The sequence below is a fragment of the Podarcis tiliguerta genome (genome assembly GCF_965153285.1).
Source record: "Podarcis tiliguerta genome assembly, chromosome: 9".
Lineage (NCBI taxonomy): Eukaryota > Metazoa > Chordata > Lepidosauria > Squamata > Lacertidae > Podarcis > Podarcis tiliguerta.
Genome location: NC_139542.1, coordinates 35,009,264 through 35,033,769, shown reverse-complemented (window position 1 = coordinate 35,033,769; position 24,506 = coordinate 35,009,264). Strand labels below are relative to the sequence as shown.

General features: G+C 44.6%; 1 protein-coding gene across 7 annotated transcripts in view; it reads right to left on the bottom strand.

Annotated features, from left to right (window-relative positions):
- The window catches only part of ZNF330 (zinc finger protein 330), a 35,262-nt gene that overhangs the window by 1,221 nt on the left and 9,535 nt on the right, over positions 1 to 24,506 (bottom strand). The window contains exons 1-10 of one of the 7 annotated variants that reach the window (XM_083457553.1): positions 13,503 to 13,582; positions 10,105 to 10,182; positions 8,232 to 8,361; positions 7,662 to 7,681; positions 7,491 to 7,561; positions 6,364 to 6,443; positions 5,076 to 5,202; positions 3,923 to 4,027; positions 2,997 to 3,043; positions 1,682 to 1,799 (exon numbers count right to left, since the gene is read on the bottom strand). In XM_083457553.1, the coding sequence (XP_083313679.1) occupies positions 1,682 to 1,799; positions 2,997 to 3,043; positions 3,923 to 4,027; positions 5,076 to 5,202; positions 6,364 to 6,443; positions 7,491 to 7,561; positions 7,662 to 7,681; positions 8,232 to 8,351 (688 nt within the window). In that variant the 5' untranslated portion in view covers positions 8,352 to 8,361; positions 10,105 to 10,182; positions 13,503 to 13,582. Of the gene's footprint in view, positions 1 to 1,681; positions 1,800 to 2,996; positions 3,044 to 3,922; positions 4,028 to 5,075; positions 5,203 to 6,363; positions 6,444 to 7,490; positions 7,562 to 7,661; positions 7,682 to 8,217; positions 8,427 to 10,104; positions 10,183 to 13,502; positions 13,583 to 24,506 lie in introns of those variants that run through there. The other 6 variants (XM_083457554.1, XM_083457558.1, XM_083457556.1 and 3 more) reach the window with 6 other exon arrangements.

Sequence of the window (24,506 nt, the reverse complement as noted above, 5' to 3'; positions counted from 1 at the left end):
TCTCATGATTGCACCGTCAAATAACACTAGAAGCGGGTAAGGCATTATCACAAATTCGTAAGAAACCCATTCATTCATTCTTTGTCTTCTTTAATTTTTTCTCCCCCTCCTCATTTACAGGATCATTCTGGTTAGCCAGTGTGCTCCTGGTGAAACAAGGCACAGAGGCTTCTCTGCGGTTTACACCCTTTCTGACGGCGATGAAACCATCCTCATCTCGTTGCATTAATTCAAAAATACGCTACCAGATTTTATGACAAGCCTTTTGAACAGGGAAGAACATGGACTTCCCAGTACGAGGTTTGCTGCAGGTGATAAGGGTAATTGCAGGTGGAAATGGTTACCAGTGTTAGAATAATAATAACTAATAAATAATAATAATATGTTTATTGTCAATGTACAACCTGTGTACAATGAAATTAACCGAGTCTCCCCCCCAAAACACATTCTCATTGCACTCTGTGTGCTTGTCGCACAACACACCAACCTCGAAAGTCGGTTGCATATATTATTTTCCGTTCAGCAGCCTAACAGTCCATGGATAGAAACTGTTTTTTAGCCTGTTGGTATGACAGATTATACTTCTATAACTCCTGCCCAAGGGTAGAAGATTAAAGAGGTGCTGGCCAGGGTGTGAATCATCCCTGAGAATTTTTCTCTCTCCTAAGGCAACGATCCTTTGTGATGTCATCTAGCGGGATCAGGGGACAGCCCATGATAGCATGTGCTGTGTTCACCACCCTCTGTAAAGACTTTCTGTCCATGGCTGTCAAGCCAACGTACCACACTATGATACAATATGAGAGCACACTTTCTATTGTGGACCGGTAGAAGGAAGTCATCAATTGTTGTTTAACATTGTTCTTTTGCAAGACCCAGAAGAAATGGAGTCTCTGTTGGGCCTTCCTCACCACCTGAGTTATACTGTTTATCCAAGTTAGGTCTTCACTAAGGTAAACTCCCAGGAATTTAAAGGAAGAGACTCTCTCCACACAACCCCCCCCCCCCACCGATATACAACGGGGCTAGTTCCCCTCTCTTCCTCTGAAAGTCCAACACTCAGGTATGTAAGCTAATTGCCAAATGGCAGCTTTAATCTAGGTTACGGTCACCACAATGGAATGTCTAGGTCCCATTGGGGTGGGGTGTTGAAATTAATTAATATACTGCTTTATGTTTTAATGCAAAAGTTCAGCGCGGTTTACAGCACATTAAAACATCAAATAAAACAATCCAGAATAATAACAAAATCAAGCTTCAAGAAAAGCTTCTCTAAGTGACATGATTAATATAGCAGCCCCGTAGCAGAAGTACTCTAGGAAGCATATGGGGTGTAGTGGTTAAGAGTGTCAGAACAGGACCTGGGAGATCAGGGTTCGAATCCCCACTCAGCCATGAAGCTCACTGGGTGACCTTGGGCCAGTCACTGCCTCTTAACCTACCTCACAGGGTTGTTGTAGGGATTAACTGAGGAGGAAGGTAAACCATGTACTCCTTGGGAGAAAAATGTGGGAGATTAATGCAATACACAAGCTCTTCTGCTTACCTGCTTAAGAAAGCTGCAGGGGCCAGCCAGGTGGAGATGTCAGCTGCCAGCCTGGCATCCAGAGATCTCCACATGGTCGCAAAACATGCCTGGTGCCTGGGGAATTCTGAACGCCATTACCAAAGGGAAACTTACTTGACATGCTCAGGTCCTTAGTCTGTTGCGTTTCATGGCCACACTTAGGGCAGGGAGGCTCCCTTCCCTTCTCTTGTTTGAAAACCTTACTCCGTGCGTGATCATCGCAGAAACAAGCCTGCAGGTTATATAAAATAAATAAAAGAAAAGGGGAAATATATCACAAAAGAAAAGAAGCCCCACGGAGAAACACAGCAGACTGCCCAAGCTGAGTGGCGATGGGATACATACCACTACCATCTAGCAAGCTCCATTTGAATCTCTTTAATTCACTAAAATATATGCAGCCCGCCTTCTGCACAAAAGCTGGCTAATGACATTAGGGGGAAACAAGAATAGTTCCTCCTCTTAAGTATTTGTTTGAGTGGGGCAACTGGATGGAGACATTTCAGTCTAGCTGGCGATGCAAGACTCAGCATAAATCAGGGCCCGTAAGGACAGCTGTGCCCCTTCCCAATCTACTCAACCAGCTCCTGTTCAGAGCCGTGAGCAACTGAAGGGGAAGTTGGAGTAACTGAAATTGGGCTCTTCATCCCCATAAAGCCCTTCTCTGTCATGGCTACGGATCTTTGGACTCAGCTGCATGCCAGTGGCGGGCAGGACCAGAAGCAAAAGTGAATGGGACAAGGAATGCGTCCCACACCTTTGTACAATAGGGTGCATGCCAGCCATTCAAAACTCAAAGAGTTTTCTACAAACACACATGCACACATTCTCCATCTTTCATTGAGGCAAACGAGAGGCTTCAATACAGTCCAAGGACACGATTTCAGCCAGGCGACAGACAGCACTGGTGCCCCAGAGGGAGTGGTCTGGGGAGAGGGGCCACGAGGCCCACTTCCCTGGGGCAAATGATTCATCAGAACCCCGTGAACGATAATACTAGCAGATATATAGAAAATGTGCAGGGTAATGAGATGTTATCTCGGCTTCACGCGGAAGCAGCCTGGTGCAGACGGCAGCCAGGCAAAGATGAAAGGTTTTTGCATTTCGAATGAAAGGAAACCAGCAGAGGGAAAAGGCTGCGGCAGTGCTGAGGCTGTGACAATGAGCGAAGGAAGGCAATTTTAGCAACTGGGGTTTAGAAGGAATGGAGGAAGGAACACCAAGTGTCCAGGAACACAGCATGGAGGTTACATTAATCAAAGGGAGATGGGAACAGGACCCAGATAACTTCTTTGGGGAGGCAGGTGGGAATCAGGAGACTTTTTTGATGCATTGTGGAGAAGGACGCGGCAAGAACCGCCAGCAGCTTTCAATGTATATGAGAGCTGTGAGCCCGATACATCTACTTTCTAAATGCTTTTGCTGTTACCTTACAACGGAGACATGAATGCTGCCCAAGTCGATTACAGGAAACACCTATTAGGCAAGATAAAAAAGGCATGCTTGAATAATGAGATTTCATGGCTTTGCTCTTTTCCTTTTGCCTTCTAAGCCAAGGTCAACTATTCAGTTCAATGGGTAGCCTCAGGCTTTCCATGACTGCGCCTCTTTAAAGTACAAGGAAAATGAACACTCTGCCTCAGCCGGAAAAAAGAAGCGAACAGACATTTTTAACGATGTCCCTGCAGAGCTTGGGCCCAACGTTGCTCTTCCTCCCTTCCTGAAAGCAGAGGAAGTCCTCTTGACTGGAAGCAACAGCTTGTACAACAAGGACGAGCAGAATAACTAGATTGAACAACAACAACAAATGTGGGGGGCTTTACAAGCAGTAATACTGGAGGAGAAGTGCAAAACTCAGGCACATCACAAACCTGGCATTAGTGCAAGGAGGGCCTAAACACACAGGGCTGATCACCAGCCTGGCTCTCCTTGAACTAAAACAAGAACAATAATTTATTACTTATAACAACAACAACAACAACAACAACAACAAGAATCATTTATTACTTATAACCCGCCTGCTTCCCTGCAACTTCACTTCTCACAGTGAGGGAACTACCAGAAGACCCTCAGAGCTGGATCTCAGGGTCTGGGCTAAATGTGCACATCCTGGGCTTGTGAAAGGGACACACCACAACTAGACCCTGTACTGGCATTTTTCGGTATACAACTTCATCTGCAAAACACTGACCCATCTTACTCATGGTATGGGGTTGGGGGAAGGTTGCTCCTCCCAGCTACATTCCACAAGGCACTGACTTAAAATTTGCTACCAAACTACTATCTGGATATGAGCAGAAGCAGTTAAAAGCTGGTTCACCTTTAATAAGGGAGACTTTCAGGGATATAGCTTACATTTAAAGGTCTCGGCTTCCAGGACTTGGCAGCTGGCCTGGTGTTCAAACTGATCATCTTCGCAGAGAAAATTGTGGCAAAAACAGCAGCTGAATATTCTGCCTCCTAGAAGATTCAGCAAGACACAATGTAATGAATCAAAATCAGTGCCCACACTCCCTAGCATCAAAAAACAAGCAGATGTCATGAATCAATTCTAGGAATGAAAGAAAACCTGGCCTGTCTTGCACCAGATAGAAAAATACTGTGGATTACAGTGGTACTAGCCATTTGCATAAACAAGGTGTTTTATAGCTCTAATCGCATTTTCCTGGTTAGGTTGAGATGGCTTGGTCATGAAATGACGAGGCCACCATATTAAAAGAGATATTATTGCACAGCAGCATCTAAACCAAATATTCCAGCTACATCTCCACCCCACCCCCCCCCAAATAGCCTAAACTAACAGTTCAGTTCTATACATGTCTTGCTGCTTTCAGTGGATTGCAGTCTAAGGTGGTACACTGTTAAGGCCATTGAGATAAAGAGGAGAAAGCCAATGAAACACCTTTTCCTGAAACTGGAGTGGTGGTGGGGGGGGGTGTGAAAGGAAGAGATATGCACAACATCCCAAGAGGATACTGTAATTTTGCAGAGTTGATGGTTTAGCACAGGCTTTTATGACTGCTGGTAATGATAGCTAGTAGCACAAATTACCTTGGTAGTTTGAAAACTTCCCTCCTGTGTAATATACTTTCGGACAGACAATGTGTCAGTGGGAGGAAGTTCACGTGATAAATTGCATCATGAGCTGCAGCCAATCCAAACAGCCTGTGCAAATACTCCCAAGGGATAGCCAGCTAAGTCACAGGCACTTAAGCCGACCAGTTTCAACAAGTCTACCCCGAGTACAACCTTAACACACATCCTCAATTCCTACACATAGAACGAGTAATAGTTTTCTTGCATGTGTCATCTGAAAAGGGATATGTGAAGGGGTCTGCCTCTCCTCCAATTTTAGGATTCTCTACTTCTAGTGAAGTTGTTTTCAATTCATAAAGACTTGCTACGGCAAGGAAACTAGCCCTGTAGCCACCTTCCTTTGGTAATTGGTGAGCTTTCCAAATGCAAGTGAAACAAGAGAACACACCCCTCTAACTGGTGAACAACTCACCGTGATCCCAGACACCTCTCTCACATTCAATGCACTCTGCGTCGGCCAGAGGACAGATACAAGCATGGGTGCTAAGGCATTTCCTGCCATGGCAAACCCAAGCTTCACAGAAATCACATATGGCCCCCTGCAAAAGAAGAACCCACACATTACTATGGACTTTGGCAGACCTCTATATAAGCACCAGCTCTGCTGAACAAGCAAGAACCAGGCATGCATTCCAGGCAGCGGCAGCAGGAGGGAGTCATTCTGAAGCAGTGGAAGGCAATTTTGCTCAGCGCTGCCATCCATCTCCCAAACGCATTCCATATTCTCAGGGCTCTTTTTTTTCCCTTCAAGACTGCTAAGTGCCCATTCCTAAAGTACATTACATGAAATTGAATCCCATTGATTTTCTTTCTGTGTTTTCTTTTTTAATCCCACACGCTACTCTCAGCAACCAGAATTGCTCGGAAGTCCTTGCTAAGGAACGCGACAGACCCGGACAAGATGTTCCAAAGTATGCAAGCGGCCTGCGTTCCACTGGCTACTCCCCCCACCCCCCATGTATTGGCTCTTGCTGTGCTGTCTCATCCAGGGAGCCATGCATGTGGACAACGACAGAGCTGCCCCTTATGTTCATACCAGGCAACGTATTCAGGGAAGCTTTGCTTATTTGCAAAAGGATTTACACTATGCAGTTTGCTCGTGACAGCATAGAACACGCAGAAACAAGGAAGTCGAACTTCAAAAGAAATACCGTATTTACTCGAGTCCAATGCACCATCGCACCTCAATTTTCAGAACCTTGAAACCAAACAAAGGAGTTGCTGGCAAATGTAAATGTCCCATCGAATCTAACTTAATTTTCGTGTCGTAATTTGGCCAAAAAAAGGTGAACATTAGATTTGAGTAAATACGGTATTTTAAAAATGCATAATCTTGTTTTCCTCTCCTCTATATATGGGCTAATAGTAGAAATAGGAATGTAGAAACCATTGTAATGCATAGAATTGCAGGGGAGTCATGAAGGCTGTGGAAGAGCAATGTTAGTTTTATTTATTTATTTATTTTATTATTATTATTATTATTATTATTATTATTATTATTATTATTATTATTATTATTAATGTGAGCTTCACAACTCCCTCTGTGTGGTAAGACCACCACTCCAGGGTTGAAAATTACTGAGTTGCACCACTGGGTAACAAGAAAAGAGCCATCAGCACAGTTGGGCAAGTAATCTCTTCAAACTTTGGTTGCACTTATCACATATTCTAAAACTGATGTATTGTTTCCAGATACATACCACCATAGAAAGCCCAGTGCTGTACACACCAGCATGTTTTATGACACAGTCTGAAGATTTCATCATGCATTTTGTTTTGCCTATTACAGAGAGAAAAGAAATATTACACACACACACAAACGAGTGTTCAGCAACACTAAAGCTCCATAAAAAGCCATAGCATTTGTCTCTTTCAGTGTTTACAAGTGTTCCAAGCTAAGGGGGGAAAAGTGAGAGTAAGGACTATCATACAAGGGATCTGAGCAAACTGTGGTATTTTAAATTGCTCAAATCAATACACATCTGATCAAAACAATGAGTTGGATCTAGCAACACCGTGTTGTAAGGACTTCTGGCTACGTGACCAGACTTTCACTCCCTCTTCTCCCCTCCACCACTGGCTTGCAACTCACCAATTTTTCGTGGGTTTCTCTCAACCCTCTGGAGCAGATTTGGTGGAGCAAAAAGAAGAAGTCCTGTTGTGCAGACCGTAGTCTTTGCACTAATACGACAGTCTTATTGGATACAACCGAATAATTTATTTTTTCAGATAGTTCACCATCTTAGAAGAGGCATTCTTTATTCATCATGGATGGGGGGTGGGGAACCTGTTGCCTTCCAGATATTGATGCATACCTGAAAATTGTCCTCGCTTGCTGGGGCTGATGGGAATTGGAAGTCTGGAAGGACAAAGGTTCCAGAGTCCAGAAACATCTGGAGGACTGCAGGTTCCACATTCCTGCACTAGAGAGGCTGCCTCTTCTGAAGATGCACCCTTTCATCTGCAGTTTTTACAACTGCTTTATTAAAAACAATTTGCTGCATGGTTAAAGGTGCTGATAGTTTAGACTGAACAATTAAAAGCAGCTAATGTTTTCAGCCCCAGAAGGAGCCCAAATAAGGTAACTTTCCTGTCGCGTCTGAGGGTGAATAACCTGTGTCCCTCCAGATATTGCTGGAGTCGCTACTCCCACCAGCTCCAGCCAGCGTGGCCAATGGTCAGGAATGATGGAAACTGAAATCCAGCCACATCTGGCACCAACAGAGTCAAAATATGGCTAAGTTTGTATAATCAGGCCACAATGCAAAAATAAAATTCTAAGCACAGACCAATTGTAGGAACACAGAGAATTAAGAGAAAGACTTACCGCACTGTGCGCAAATGGGCAGCTTCTGGACAGAGCTACAAAAGTAGCAAAAAGCTCTATTTTTCTGCCGTCTGTCAGAATAAAAAAGGGTGAAACAAATAAATGAATGAAGTCCGTTTAAAATGGTGCCAAAAATGGTACATGTAAAGGAAATAATGAATGCGCATTTACCTTTGACATTTATCACATTCCTGTAAGAGAAAGAGAGCTTGTTTTACAGGAGTTCCCATTTAAATTCAGAGTTTATAAACTTGTGAATTCACTTGCCACAAACATAGTTTGTTGGTCCTTTCCCCACTTGGAGTGCCCCATGCAAATACAAACACACAATGAAGGTGCAACAGTCAGTGCTGCAGGTGGAGTAGACCCCATGTGTTTGTATACGTAAAGTCCTTCTGGTATCGCCAGGAGGGCTCCAAAAGCTTTGCCCTGGATCAATAACCAGCTCTTATTTGTACTTGCCGCTACCCTCCCCCTTCCTTTGTGAAAACCAGACAACTTGAAGAAGAGCTGAAGAAGAATTTCACTCTCTCTGTGTGTGCAACGGGAACTATTTCATTGTTTAAGAAGATTTATAACATCCGGTGTCTTTTGCAAAATCTCAAGGTTATATGCTTAGGATCTAGTCCTGCTCGTTTCAGTCTGATAAAGCACTGTCAATCTCATCCTCCTCTCCTTGACACTGGGAGAGGAGAAGAAGGAATTTTAAAGCCATTATCAGAAATACATCTCAATATTTACCATGGAAGCATTGCAGGGATGTTTAGCCAAATCAATGTTGCCTCTCGAAGCCCTTATCTGCTTCTCCCGTTCTTTACGGCTCTCGGCCTTCTTGCGAGCGCCAGTCTTCTTTTTAGGCATTCTTCACTTTCTGGGAGACAATGTTTTACTCAACAACATTTGACGAAGAGTGATTGGTATCCTCTAAAATGGATGCTAAACGTAATTTTCAAAATCGTGACATATTCCTCCCTTCCAGCTTTTTATTTTTATTTTGGAATGTGCCCATAAACACGAATTAGCAATTCTAATCACCGACCACTTGCCCTCCAGGTGCTGATAGGCTACATCTCCCATCATCTCTGACCACTGGCTAGGCCAACTGGGGATGATAGGAGTTGGGAGTCCAACAACAACTGGTTAGCACCCCTGCTTCAGAGTTCCCAAACTAGCTGCTCAACACAGAATAGCTACACCTAGAAAGAAGAAAAGATACGGAATGAAAACTATTCATAGCTTTGTTGTCAAATGCCCTGGAACTTGTACGTTTTGGCTCCCAAACGCCGCAAACTCGGAAGTGATTGTTCCGGTTTGCAAACGTAAACGTTCTTTTGGAACCCGAATGTCCAATGGGGCTTCCCACGGCTTCTGATTGGCTGCAGGAGCTTCCTGCAGCCAATCAGAAGCCGCAATTTGGTTTTTGAATGTTTTGGAAGTCAAACGGATTTCCGGAACGGATTCCGTTCGACTTCCAAGGTACAACTGTAATAGAGTGGCTGACAAGAGCTACAAAGCAGCAGTCTTAACCTGAAGCTCAATACCAAAGGAACACTTGGTCCTTATCCTTTCTTTTGCCTAGTTCTCCAAGGCAGCAACCCATCACTCATAACCAGCAGAGTAAGGCTTCTCCCTCGCTCCCCAACAAGTATTTCCCCACGAACAACGGGTTCATGAGTGTCTGCCCCATGGTGATATTGCATTCCCACAGAAGCTGGGATGGGACAGTGTGATTCAAGTGATAGCCTGTGGGTTATACATCGTAAGTTGCTGGGAGTCCCAAGCAGAGAGAAGTCTTAATTATAAATAAAGTATTTTAAGCTAGTTTTTAAAAAATTAGATTGGAAGGGAATGATGCATATTGTACTAAAGAAAAATATATATATTTCTTATTATTAATGTGGGGAACTCATATAAGCTGGTTAGCCTTCTATACAGTGTTTAAATTGCATTAAAAAGTCATATTTTATATTCAGAATTGCATACCAAGCTGCCTGCTGGCAACAATCATTATTCTGTAGACTGACATCTATGACACTGAATACCCAATATCACATTATAAACTAGGTTTTCTTCCTGCTTAATGTCAATTTAGCAATAAGAACTTCAATCTTTGGTATTTATACATATCATTCTAGGCATTTATTACACACCTTGAAGCACTGTAATAGCAATTTGTGGAAAAATTGGATGCTTCAAAAAATGTCAAGAGCATATTGGTCGTAAGCAATGCTACCACCTAAAATTATTCCTTCTGTCACGTACTCAGGGGATTGGACCCGTATTACGAACTTTTAGTTATATGACAGCAGCTACTCAAGTCATTCATGTAAAATATTGGCAGCTGCTGGAATCGTTTATGTAAAATATTGGAGGGCACCAAACACACTGAATCTAAAATAATAATAATGCAGAATTATACTGCATTGGCTGCATGGGGGGACTGGAACAGTTACTTCATCAGCTGATATCTATTAATCAATTATTGTGCAAAGTGCTATATACCCCAGTGTACAACTCCACCTTGAAATGGTCTAAGATTCTCATCTTATCCTCAAATCCGTGTTTAGGATAATTAGGAAAGGGGCAAGAAATAAAACTGCCCTGGTCAACATACCTCAAAAAAGGATATTGCAGAGATGAAAAAGATGCAGAAAATGACAACCGAAAAGGTCAAGACGTTGAAGCAACTCCCCTGTAAGGAAACATTACAATGGCTTTATAATTTTGTGAAAAGACAAGGATAAGGGGAAGGGAGGCATGGTGCAGACTAGAGGGTGTAGATAGGAAAAATGGTGGGAAATTCAGAACAGACAAAGGGAAGTCCTTCTGCATGCAGAGAGTAGTTGTGGAATTCAGTACCAAAAGATGTGGTCATTGCCAACAACTTAAACAGCTTTAAAAGGGGATTAGGCAAATTCATGGATGAAAATGCTACCAATGGCTGCTACGCATTATGGATATTTACTAGAGGTGTGGAGGCTAACAATGAGGGAAACTGGAGTGATTTAAGGGCAGTGTTAGAAACTCAAATACAAAAGCTATTTGCCAAATGGCTTGTTAAACCTAGGTCATGGTTACCACAATGGAATTTCTAGGACAGGCATAGGCAAACTCGGCCCTCCAGATGTTTTGGGACTACAACTCCCATCATCCCTAGCTAACAGGACCAGTGGTCAGGGATGATGGGAGTTGTAGTCCCAAAACATCTGGAGGGCCAAGTTTGCCTATGCCTGTTCTAAGAGGTGCCTTCCCCTGCCCCTCCAAGATTAAAAATCTGTAAATGAATTGTGTAGATCCGTCAGCACAATGGAGGTGTCTGTCACCATCCAAGGAAGTCCACATCCAAGGAAGTCCACATGGTCGCAACTGGACCTGGCATCCAGGAGAATTCTAACACTGTTTTGGGGGCTTCCCCTGTCAAAGCATGACATCAACACACATGTACATGAGACAGGGGCTCCACAAAGCCTTGTCACTTTGTTCTTCTGAACTTTGTAGCTCTGTAATTTTCTGACCATTTTAGCTCTATGTTTGCCTATGTCTCAATCTTTCCCTAGTTCCATGGACTTTGCACGAAGTGAGGCTAAATAAAAGGTTGCCCATGGAGTAGTAACAAGAGCTCTGCATTATTTTTTCGCAAAGCACAACAGTGAATGATTTTTAAATATGTGCTTTAAAAAAAATCTATGCTGTTCTGCTTCACAACTCCAAGGCAGTGTCCTGGTCATTCTCATGTTGTGAGGCCTATCAGGAACCTGTACAGCCTATTTCAGAGGACATAACCACCAGCAGAAAGTTTTTTTAAATGCACAAGCACAGCACTCAGTCACCTCTTAATGATTTAAAGGCAAGAAAGAGCGAGATAAACCCCTGCCTCCCACCCTCCTCCAAAATGGAGGCTTAAGTCCTTTTTGCCTAATCAATGTATTGCCCTAATATGGATTGCAGAGGAATGTTCCCCCACCAGAGTTCCTAGGCCTATTTGTCTGCAATTTGACAGGCTTAATCCACTCTTGATTAAGTTTTATCCAGTGTCTGTAAATTTCATCTGCTTCCACCAAAAGTCAGGGGATTATAGCCATATTTAGAGTGCCCATTAAGGCAAATGGAGAGATAAGTTTTACACAGAGTGCCATGGAACCCAACACACAGACTGGAGCAGAGGAGACAGTGATTCAGAAACATACCAGATTTAAAAATAAAAAATACACAGACACAAGGCAACTCTTAAGGTCAGTGCACACCCTCAAGATCCTCCTCCGCTGCCTCACTGGCAGTTTTCGGTGTTCCTAACCCTAAAACTTCAGTAAGTACTTTATAGTGCTTAACTACAACCAATGTAAACTCACCAAGAACATATTCGGTCATTCATTTTGAGGTATTTATATATCACTTTTCAGATGAACCTGACAAAGCGGTTTTACATAAAAAATGTGAAACCCCCAGAGTTATATGTTTACTGGTACAACCTCCCCCATTGCAGAGATTTTTGTCTTTCAAAATTTGTCAAGCGAGAGTCATTGCCTTGTGACATCACAGGGGCCAGCCTTGTGAGGTCAGGATACTGGAGAAGTGACAGCCCTGTCTGCACACTGGGCCCCTCAAGAGCAAATGGAACCCAAGTGCAGGGGTTTTCCTGCACTGCTGTATTTGTGATTAAGGTAAAGGTAAAGGTACCCCTGCCCGTACGGGCCAGTCTTGACAGACTCTAGGGTTGTGCGCCCATCTCACTCAAAGAGGCCAAGGGCCAGCGCTGTCCGAAGACACTTCCGGGTCACGTGGCCAGCGTGACATCGCTGCTCTGGCGAGCCAGAGCCGCACACGGAAATGCCGTTTACCTTCCCGCTAGTAAGCGGTCCCTATTTATCTACTTGCACCCGAGAGTGCTTTCGAACTGCTAGGTTGGCAGGCGCTGGGACCGAACAACGGGAGCGCACCCCACCGCGGGGATTCGAACCGCCGACCTCTTGATCGGCAAGCCCTAGGCGCTGAGGCTTTAACCCACAGCGCCACCCGCGTCCCACGTATTTGTGATTACCCACTTTCAATTACACAGGTATAGCTCACAGGGTAGCAACAGCAACATTAACCATGTTAGCGTCATTTATGAAAACCTGAGCAAAATTGTTCGGCTTCAGGGAGAACAGCTAGCTCTTGAGCTGCCTGTCACCTTTCACACCTTTGTTAGCTCAGAAGAAGGCCTGGGAGTGCAGCTTTGCTAATATCACAGGAATAAAGGACTATCCCAAGATGCAGCCAAAAATCCTCAGGAAAGGTTTCCGTTTTTTTCTTTTAAGGCACATTTGAGTGTTATTGGACTACAACTCCCATCATCCCTGACCACTGAGCACACACACCAGCTAGGGCTGGGAGTTGTAGTCCAACATCATTCTGCAGCAGTGTTCCCCAAACTTGGCTCTCCCGCTGTTTTTTTCTTCAGACTACAATTCCCATCATCCCTGACCTTGCTAGCTAGGGATGATGGGAGTTGTAGTCCAAAAAACACAACCCGGTCGGGAGACCCAAGTTTGGGAAGCACTGATCTGGAGGCTTCTTTAAGGCCTAGTTCACAGGTACAGCTAGCCGAAGCAAGAACAGAATTGGAAGCTGGCGGTGGGGTGGAGGCCACCACCCAACTTCTGGAAACTCTCGGAAAAGGGGACCGATGGTGTGAAAGCGGAAACGGGGAAAGTTGAAACCAATTTCCCTGGGAACTGCTTGCCAGCCACATTGCAGCGAACAACCCCAAAGCTCTGGAGCAGCTGCGAGGCTAATGGCAATCGCTCCCCTCCCCGACCTCCCTCCAACCTCGTGATAGAGACGCCTTATTGCTGCCGCCCCTCCCGATCAAGGGGGGTGGGCAGCCCCACGTCCCTTTCTCGCCCCCATCCCTGTCTACATCTGCCTATTGCAGGGAGAGTGGTCTGCCCAGCATCCCATCCCCTTCCTCGCAGATCCACTTGCTCGCAGCACGGCCCGCCCGGTGGCTCCGGACTTTCCCCTCCCGCTCACCTAAAGTTGCTTCGCCGGCCGCTAGCAAGGCAGGAAGGCGAAAGCCGGTGCCCCAACTGCTTGCTCCGGGGGGGGGACGGGACTCCTGCCTCGCCGCGGCGACTGAGCATGCCCGGCTTAGGGTGAGCATGCTCAGTGGGAGGCAGCCGGTGAAGCAACCTCGCCTTCATCTTGCCCTTAGTTGGGGAGGGATTCTCCTCCCCATCTAGGTTCCCGGGAGGATTTACAAGCAGCAGAGACCTTGCAAACACCCAGCATGCCCAATGCGCCTTCCAGCTGTTGCCCTCTTCCTGAACACCCCCCATCGCCCGAACTCAATTATGCATTCCTATTTTTAAAAAAACAAATTATATGCGCCGCTTAGCTGCAGTCTGGATGATGCGGGTGGGGGAGAAAATAGCGCGTCAGATCATGGCCACGTAGGCATTAGTCGGTGTCAGGAATAGGGAATAGTCTTTAGCCCCATACATGTTTACTCGGAAGAAGGCGCCGCTGTGCACAATGGGGCTTACTCCGAGGTAAGCATGCATAGGCTGCATTTTGTTCTTATCTTTCCCGACCAATACGGTGATTTGTTCTGCTTTAAAGCAAACAATATTTTTTTAAATGGCCAGATAGCCCAGTTTACTACTACTACTACTACTACTACTACTCATCATCATCCCGATTGTGGGGTGTTGTAAAATGGGCTAGCAGGCCTGCTTCTTTGCTTATAGTTCAGACTTCCCGGTGCCCTCTAGATGTTTTGGATTCTAATTTACATCATCCATGCTCATTGGCCATGCTGGTGGGTTGGTGTAGTCCCAAACCTCTGGTGGTCACCAAGGAGGAGGAAGCTGTTTTTTCTGTTCATTTATTTATTGCATGTCCCACTTTTTTCTCCAAAGAGCTCAAGGTGGTGTACTGAGGATGGTCCTCATCCTCAGTTATCCCCAACAACCCTGTGCGGTAGGTTAGGTTGAGAGGCAGTGACACCTCAGTGATCACTTTAACCCTTATATCCCAGGTCAATAACAGATAATTAGGAGCATCTTGGTTGTTGCTGAGTTTTGATGCTCATCTGACAACAACACAAATCCAAGCCTTATGGTGTTATCCATCCATAACTGTGGAATACTCAGCAAATAGAAATTCAACAGACACCTTCTGCTGCAACTTTTAAACACTTGCTGCAAACATTTTATTCTGACAGGCCTATGCAGATAATTTCTACAACAGTTAAAGCAATGAAATAAATTTTCTCAATCGATAAAGCATCCAGAATTATAGAAAGTTCACTTGCATGTAGGTAAAGGTAAAGGGACCCCTGACCATTAGGTCCAGTCGTGACCGACTCAGGTTGTGGTGCTCATCTTGCTTTACTAGCCGAGGGAGCCAGCATACAGCATCCGGGTCATGTGGCCAGCATGACTGAGTCACTTCTGGCGAACCAGAGCAGCGCACGGAAACGCCGTTTACCTTCCCGCTGGAGCAGTATCTATTTATCTATTTGCACTTTGACATGCTTTCGAACTGATGGTTGGCAGGAGCCGGGACTGAGCAACGGGAGCTCACCCCGTTGCGGGGATTCAAACCGCCGACTTTCTGATCGGCAAGCCCTAAACTCTGTGGTTTAACCCACAGCGCGACCATTGCATGTATGTTATTTTTGTTGTTTAGTCGTTCAGTCGTGTCCGACTCTTCGTGACCCCATGGACCAGAGCACGCCAGGCACTCCTGTCTTCCACTGCCACCCGCAGTTTGGTCAGATTCATGTTTGTAGCTTCGAGAACACTGTCTAACCATCTCGTCCTCTGTCGTCCCCTTCTCCTTGTGCCCTCCATCTTTCCCAACATCAGGGTCTTTTCCAGTGAGTCTTCTCTTCTCATGAGGTGGCCAAAGTATTGGAGTTTCACGATCTGTCCTTCCAGTGAGCACTCAGGGCTGATTTCCTTAAGAATGGATGCGTTTGATCTTCTTGCAGTCCATGGGACTCTCAAGAGTCTCCTCCAGCACCATAATTCAAAAGCGTCAATTCTTCGGCGATCAGCCTTCTTTATGGTCCAGCTCTCACTTCCATACATCACTACTGGGAAAACCATAGCTTTTACTATACGGACCTTTGTTGGCAAGGTGATGTCTCTACTTTTTAAAATGCTGTCTAGGTTTGTCATTGCTTTCCTCCCAAGAAGCAGGCGTCTCTTAATTTCGTGGCTGCTGTCACCATCTGCAGTGATCATGGAGCCCAAGAAAGTAAAATCTCTCACTGCCTCCATTTCCTCCCCTTCTATTTGCCAGGAGGTGATGGGACCAGTGGCCATGATCTTCATTTTTTTGATGTTGAGCTTCAGACCATATTTTTATTTACAAAAACATGCATGGCAGAAGGTAATTTATTTACAAAAAGAATTTATTTACAAAAACATGCATGGCAGAAGGTAAAGAAAGAGCAGAGTTAGGAATGGAAACTGCAGGCATGGCCAATAGAACAAGAAAAGGTAATCTCAAGAGAAGGATACACAGGTGTGCATGAAATTGAAGATGCAGTCGGAGATAACTGAAATCCCTCTTTCTACTTGCTAAGATTTGAACTTCCTCCAGATACGATCTGTGTTTTTCTGAAGTTTTCTTCTTAAATGTAGGAAGTGAAAAAACGACACAGCAATTTCGCCAAAGCAGCTCTTTATTTTGTAAGCTGGAACAGAACTAAGCTGAGGAGCTCAGTCAGCCTGCTTATATAGAGCTACAGAACAATTATAGAATCATAGAATCATAGAGTTGGAAGAGACCACAAGGGCCATCGAGTCCAACCCCCTGCCAAGCAGGAAACACCATCAGAGCACTCCTGACATATGGTTGTCAAGCCTCTGCTTAAAGACCTCCAAAGAAGGAGACTCCACCACACTCCTTGGCAGCAAATTCCACTGTCGAACAGCTCTTACTGTCAGGAAGTTCTTCCTAATGTTTAGGTGGAATCTTCTTTCTTGTAGTTTGCATCCATTGCTCCGTGTCCGCTTCTCTGGAGCAGCAGAAAACAACCTTTCTCCCTCCTCTATGTGACATCCTTTTATTTATTTGAACATGGCTATCATATCCCCCCTTAACCTCCTCTTCTCCAGGCTAAACATGCCCAGCTCCCTTAGCCGTTCCTCATAAGGCATCGTTTCCAGGCCTTTGACCATTTTGGTTGCCCTCCTCTGGACACGTTCCAGTTTGTCAGTGTCCTTCTTGAACTGTGGTGCCCAGAACTGGACACAGTACTCCAGGTGAGGTCTGACCAGAGCAGAATACAGTGGCACTGTTGTAACTGTTGCAACATTCTAAAACTATCCAATCACTGAACGTCACTTTTCGATCCTTCATTTGCATAACTATCTACAGTATCCCCCTGCTGGCCCAGGGTGAGAACTTCAGTACATAACACTTATTTTGGAATAAAGGAAAAAGAAAGCTGAGCTTCTTTGCATATAGATTTTGCCCCCGAGTGGTAATACATTAGTCACACCAAATGCACACAATATTATTTATAGATTATTTAATTTTTACACCGGTACTTAACCTGAGAAATATTTCTACCATTGAATGTCATGTTTTCAAATCAAAGCTCGCTTACATGCAGCTCAATGCCTGGCAGGGCAGACTGACCCTAATATAATTGGGTGATAATGCTGTATCCTTAATCCTTATCCCTGTAAATTCTCTCAAACATTTTTTTAAAAAATCTATTACAATCATCTCAGTAAGCTTTAGGTTTGTTTGTTTTTTTAAAGGGGGGGGGGACACAACTGTTCACCTCAACTGTAATGCTTTTTAACTAAGTTCACTTCTCTTTCTTGCTAAACAAAGCATATTCCCCATCTAAACAAAACCTATGATTATCTTCGTTTAAAGCAGTGCATCTTTCAGCATTCAATAAGCTTGGGTCCAGGGAATTGCACTATAAAACAGGTGCTGACTACCTTACTAACTGACCTTTGAAGCAGCATCCATCAAATGTAATTTGCTTTTCAGCAAGTGACCTTAAAAGCTATGCCACTATTTGACTGCGGTAAGGTCTCTTTGACCGAGGCATTTATCTGTTGGTCCAGGTACTGCAGCACAAAAGCAAATAGAGCAGAGAATCTCAGGCTACACATTTCTAAACAATTGGTGCCAATAGCATGTTTTACTCGCTATACAACAAAATGCACCCATTAAGTGGATGTAAGCAAATGAGAGTTGCCTGTGGAAACAGGGTTCTGACTGCAAATTCTCTTCAGGGTTGGGTCCTGCTTAGAGGACCCAGAGGACCCTGTGCAGAGTCATATCATGCATTTAGGTTTCATATGCATTTAGGCACCAATCACTCATTTAGTGATAAGCGGATGATAAGCCGCTCACCACTATCACTGTCTTATGTGCTTTTTACGTTGCTGACAGATGCTGACATAACGCAGTGATAACTGCAAGGTCACCACCTGTTTCCCAGCTACTGAGATGTAGATCTTGGAGAAAAGAAAACCACAATCAACCTTCTTCAGCACACTTGGTACCAATTCACCATTTTTGGTGCAGTGACTCGTGTCTACAGATCGGGGTTAGTAGCCAAAATCCCAGCTTCAAGCCCGGGCTTCTCAAATAAGAGCATGGGTGTGGGAAGGGTGAGATTCTATCTGCCACTGCAGGTACAGTGGTACCTTGGGTTACATACGCTTCAGGTTACAGACTCCGCTAACCCAGAAATAATACCTCGGGTTAAGAACTTTGCTTCAGGATGAGAACAGAAATCATGCTCCGGCGGTGCGGCGGCAGCGGGAGACCCCATTAGCTAAAGTGGTGCATCAGGTTAAGTACAGTTTCAGGTTAAGTATGGACCTCCGGAACGAATTAAATACTTAACCTGAGGTACCACTGTAGTGTGATATGTTGGTTAGAGTGCCCCTCACGGAATGTTGTTATTTATTTTCAACATAGTGTTGGACTAGAATCTGGAAGACCAAGGTTCAAATCCATACTCTGCCATGATGCTCACTGGGTGACTTTAGGCCAGTCACTGTCTCTCAGCTTAATCTACCTCACAGATTAAATGAGAGGGAAAACCAGGTATGGTTCCTCGAGCTCAGAGAAAAAGGTAGGATATAAATGCAGTAAAATAACAGAAGACAATACAATGGGTTTATATTCTGATTCAATATAAGGCTCTCGGGTGTGTGGGGTGGAAATAATATTATTACTAATAGTAAGCTGACATTGTCAAGTATATTTTCAACACCTATAAACATCTGTTTACAAATTAAAGGCACGATCCAGCCAATATTACAGACTTTTACCATGCAATCCTGTACATGTTTACTCAGAAGTAAGTACAGAATTGCAGTCCGTGGGTGGTTTGATGGGAGGCACTTAGGTGGCAATCCAATAGGTGCTTACTTGGGAGTAAACCTTACAGAAATCATGTTCCAAGTAAACATGCATAGGATTGTGCCACACAGCATATGCTCAACCTTCCCAGGAGGAACTGAAAAGTAAACCTTTTCAAGTTATCTACCAATAGGGAACTCATTCCCCAAGTGCTGTTCCTTATATAAGCCAAAGGGCACCAGCCACACACAAGAGGGAGGTATCAGCAAGCTCCACATATATACTTGAAGGGAGCAAAAAGCTGCAAAATCATTCCAGTCAGGATTGAGCACATTTAGTGGCCATGAAATGCTTGCCAACTATTTGGTGGGAGGAAGAAAACTGGTGTCTAGGGGAAATGACATGGACAGAGCATAGTTTTGGTTGCTGAACAGGAAGACTGCATGCTGCAACATTTTGTTATAGGTCCACTAGTAATTATATATTTCACCCATTTTTCCCCTGGAGTTAGATACTAGCATGTTGCAATTTATAATAATTATCTCTCAGATGAACACAGATTTGCTATTTCTCCAGATTTTTTTTAAAAATCCGTTCTACGTCACTGTTGTACATAACATCTTTTCCCAATGAGATTCAACATAGTCTCCCTTCAGAAGATGGTTATCAATCAAAATAAAACAAACCCTCTGGAATTTCTCATATTTATTGATTGATCATCTTTTTTTTCAAATAGTGTAAACTGTGGTAGTGAAGAACCATTCAGAGTTTCATCACTGATGTGATTTCCTAGCTGCAAAAAATTGAAACCACAGGAGGTTCCAAACTTCTGCTTAAGTCATCTCAACCTGTCAAGGGGTCAGTGAGCAGCGAAATAGAGCAATTGATCCACTATTGCACCCCAAGTCCTGCTGACTTGCACCAGACAGGCTTGCAGGAGGTGGGTGTTTTGCTGTTTTAGTTTTCACTGTGCCAGCTCCAGCCTAGGATAACTGAGGAGCCCGAAGGGGGCAGAGGACTGGTGAGATGATTTGTAACATGCAAGGACACTCACTAACACCGCTCTGCCACCCCATAAATATGGTCAGTGCAAAACCCCCCACAAAAAACGAGACATTTAGAAGCAGGGGGGATGCCTCTCCCCTTTGATAATTTTCAGATGCAATTTATTTTCTCATTAATTTATGGAGAATGTTTTGTGCACAGTACTGCATTTGTTACTATCTCTTTCATCTTCACGGCTTGGTAATATTTTAGTATAATTTTGGTAAATTAAAAATAGCTCATCGAATACAATGGGGTTACTTCTGAGTGAGCTGGAGAGGCCAGCCACGAAAAAACATTGCCACCTTCTCCCATCTGAACTGCAGGGAGACTGAGTGGTTGTATAACTCAGTGCAGTTGACTTAGTCCAAGTATTGTTATTGCTCCTGGAGGCTGATGAAATGACACAGCAATCTATCACTTAGAGTTTGATACAATATCTGTTGGATGACAAATATCATCTGCTTGACAAATAACATGTCTGAAGGTGGGCAAGAGCTGGAATGCCAGAACTGGAATGACAAACCTCGCAACACTATGTGTGAGTTTTCTACTGTTTCTTAACATTAATCTCTGCTGCTCCAGTTTTTGTTCAGAATCTGTTTTATTGCATTTTGCTGCGGCGTGGACCTGATGCAGGGGGAGGGAACCTGTGGCTTTCTTGATGCTATTGGACTCCAGCTTCCATTAACCCTAGCAAGCATGGCCAGTGGTCAAGGATGATGGGAGTTGTAGTTCACGAAATCTGGAGGGTCACAGACTCCCCAATCCCCAACTGCATGCTTCTAAAATAGTTTTGCGCTTCATGGCGCTGTCAATGTATTTGAGATTTGGATCCCATGCAAAACTACCCATTTCCTGAAGTTTAAACTTCATTATTGCACATTATGATGCAGAATATCACACATAAGTTATCCTCACGAATGTCCAACCCTATGTCTGCTAACTGCAGGGTTGGGAAATCCTTGGCCGTCCAGATATTTCTGAGCTGCAGGTCCCATTATCCATGAATATTGGCCATGCTGGATGGAGCTGATAAGGGCTGGAGAGATGCATAGCATTTAGAAGACCACAGGTTCCTCATTCGTGGTCTATTGAGAAGTGAGTCCCACTGAAGCCAGTGGAGAATCAATGGGGTGCAGTGCCTAAAATTTTGGGCCAGGGAGACTCATGTTCAAATCAACACTCTATCATTGTGAGGTCGTTTAGGCCGAGAGTGAGCAGCTGCCGCATTGTTACTCCTGAACCCCTCTCTCTAAACTTGACCTACCTCACAGGATTGTTGTGAGAACATAATGGTGTGTGTGTGTGCAGGGGACGACGACACATACAGTGGTTCCTCGGGTTACAGACGCTTCAGATTACATACGCTTCAGGTTACAGACTCCACTAACCCAGAAATATAACCTCGGGTTAAGAACTTTGCTTCAGGATGAAAACAGAAATCGTGCAGCGGCATCATGGTGGCAGCGGAAGGCCCCATTAGCTAAAGTGGTACCTCAGGTTAAGAACAGTTTCAGGTTAAGAAAGGACCTCCAGAACGAATTAAGTTCTTAACCCGAGGTACCACTGTATATGCCATCCTGAACTGCTTGGGGGTGGGGAGGCAGGACAGAATGTCATTAATAACCGTCCCCCCATGTCTATGCGTAGGATCGCATACCATCAGGTATTGACTTGAACCAAGACAACAAACTCTTGATGTATTTTGTTTTCAATTGATTTGCACCTAATCCTCAAAACCTTCAGCTGGATTTAAGTCAGTCAAAGCACACTATAACCCACCCTGTTAAGCTTCCTATAGCAGGCTACTTCAGATCTACTAGCGTTAGTAGACAAGGGACAAGTTTTAATCCCCACTGCGATATAGGCTGGCCAGATGCAAGACAAGCTACGCAACTGATATTCCCTCTTCTCGGATGCGGGTGGTGCTGTGGTCTAAACCACTGAGCCTCTTGGGCTTGCCGATCAGAAGGTCAGTGGTTCAAATCCCTGCAGCAGAGTAAGCTCCCATTGCCCTGTCCCAGCTCCTGCTATCCTAGCAGTTCCAAAGCATGCCAGTGCAAGTAGATAAATAGGTACCGCTGTGGCAGGAGGGTAAACGGCGTTTCCATGCGCTCTGGTTTCTGTCACGGTATTCCATTGCACCAGAAGCGGTTTAGGCATGCTGGCCACATGACACGGAAAGCTGTCTGTGGACAAATGCCGGCTCCCTCGGTCTGAAAGCGAGATGAGCGCCGCAATCCCATAGTCGCCTTTGAGTGGACTTAGCTGTCCAGGGGTCCTTTACCTTTACCTTTTTATTCCCTCTTCTGCACAACTAGCAAAATTGCAGGATCCCTGTCCTTTTTGGCATCTGGCAATCCTACCTCAGCAGGGTCCCTGAGTGCATCCTTTGTTGTTGTTGTTTAGTTGTCCGACTCTTCGTGACCCCATGGACCAGAGCACGCCACGCACTCCTGTCTTCCACTGCCTCCCGCAGTTTGGTCAACTCATGCTGGTAGCTTCAAGAACACCATCCAACCATCTCATCCTCTGTCGTCCCCTTCTCCTTGTGCCCTCCATCTTTCCCAACATCAGGGTCTTTTCCAGGGAGTCTTCTCTTCTGTCAGAATGGCTGCCATTCATTGCTATGAGGGTTCTGTTGTGGGGAATGGAGAAAAGGATACACAGAGAACAGTGCGTCCCTCCAGGATCCTTTGCAATGCACAAGTGATCAATTTGCTAATACCTGTGATTGCAGTGTGTACATGTGTGGCTTCATACATACAATACCGTTAAAGGACATTCAACGCCCGTTCTTTCCCCCAAATAATTCTGGGCAGTGCAGTTGACCAGCCACAGAGTTACAATTCCCAATAATCCTTAACAAACTACCATGCCCAGAATTATTTGAGGGAGGGCATGTGCTTTAAATGTATTGTGTGCACAAAGGTATCACACACAGAAGAATCGCAAGAAATAAGAGCACCCCCTTTTTTTTTTTTACAGTAAAGTGATTTAAGTCCAGCCCTAAATGTACTTATGACTCGATGTCTTTCTAACACTAATGCTACAAGCAAGGGTTAGTGGGGAATTAACTAATGCAAACTGAAGGCAGGCAAATTGGAGGGATTTTGAAAAAAACGGCAGGCAGAGAATTAAAGTAATCCGAGAGCCCTATTATAGAACAACATCTCCCTCTAGTGGCTGGACCTCAGCACAACAAAGATTTTAACAAATAATAGAGAAGTTCATCCTTCCAAGAATAGTATGCTAACTCAGCTTCATGGGATGGGCTGTATAATACAAATGAAGAGTGGTTTGATTTCAGTACAGAATTCTGCACTTAACAAAAAATGTATAAAATGTTGTTGCAATTAACACGGTCTGTTTTTATTCTAATTGTATGTAGCCTACCAGCCATGGGACCCTGCATTATTGTGCATGGAGGGTAGATTTGCATGGCACTGTTCCCTCCCTTGCATGGGAGAGAAGTGATTGCATGCTGCGGGACACTGCTGGCGACCCCAACCTATAAGTGAAAGACCAACTTTGCCACATTAAACCACAGCTAGTTTATTCAAAGTAAGGCAGCAAAAACCAGGCACCTTCAAGCTGAACAGCACAAACCAATACAGTGATACCTTGGGTTAAGAACTTAATTCGTTCTGGAGGTCTGTTCTTAACCTGAAGCTGTTCTTAACCTGAGGCACCACTTTAGCTAATGGGGCCTCCCGCTGCCACCACACAATTTCTGTTCTCATCCTGAAGCAAAGTTCTTAATCCGAGGTACTATTTCTGGGTTAGCGGAGTCTGTAACCTGAAGCGTATGTAACCCGAGGTACCACTGTACAAGCCTGCTGAGTTCAGTGGGACTAACTCCTAGGTGAGACTGCACAGGAGTGCAGCCCAAGTTTGGTTCAGGGGTTGGGGAACCTCTAACTCACAGGTGTATGATTAAGGTCTAAGACAGGCCCCACATTGACCCACGAGGACATATCTCCCAAACTGCACCCACCCGCCCCACAGCTGACACCCTTCTCCAAAGGAAAGGTCTGGAGCTTCAAGCGAGGTCCCACTTACTCCTTTGCAAGCAGGGCTTGCTGGCAAGAGTCAATCAGCTGATCGGTGCTGACAGTGAGCTCCACAGGGATTCCCCATTGAGGAATTTTGTCAGCGAGCCTTGCGCCCTGTAATTGGATTTGATTTGTGGCAGGAATTATTTTTTAATAATGCAAGACAGCCATGAAATGAACTAAAACTGGTCCATGAGCCTCTCGTGGGTTGCAGTCATACTGAAGTTTGTTCCATTTCCCTGATGTTTCCCTAACTGCTCGTTTCTGCATAATATGTGATATAAAACCCACTTTCAGAAAGCTAATGAAATACAGTGGTGCCCCGCAAGACGAATGCCTCGCAAGACGGAAAACCCGCTAGATGAAAGGGTTTTCCGTTTTTCAATGCGCTTCGCAGGACGAATTTCTCTATGGGCTTGCTTCGCAAGACGAAAATGTCTTGCGATTCTTGCGATTTTTTTTCGCTCCCCACCCCCTTTTTCTAAGGCACTAAGCTGCTAATAGCCTTTTAGCAGCTAATCCGCTAATCCCTTAAGCCTTTAATAGCCGCTAATAGCCGCTAAACCGCTAATAGCGCTAATCC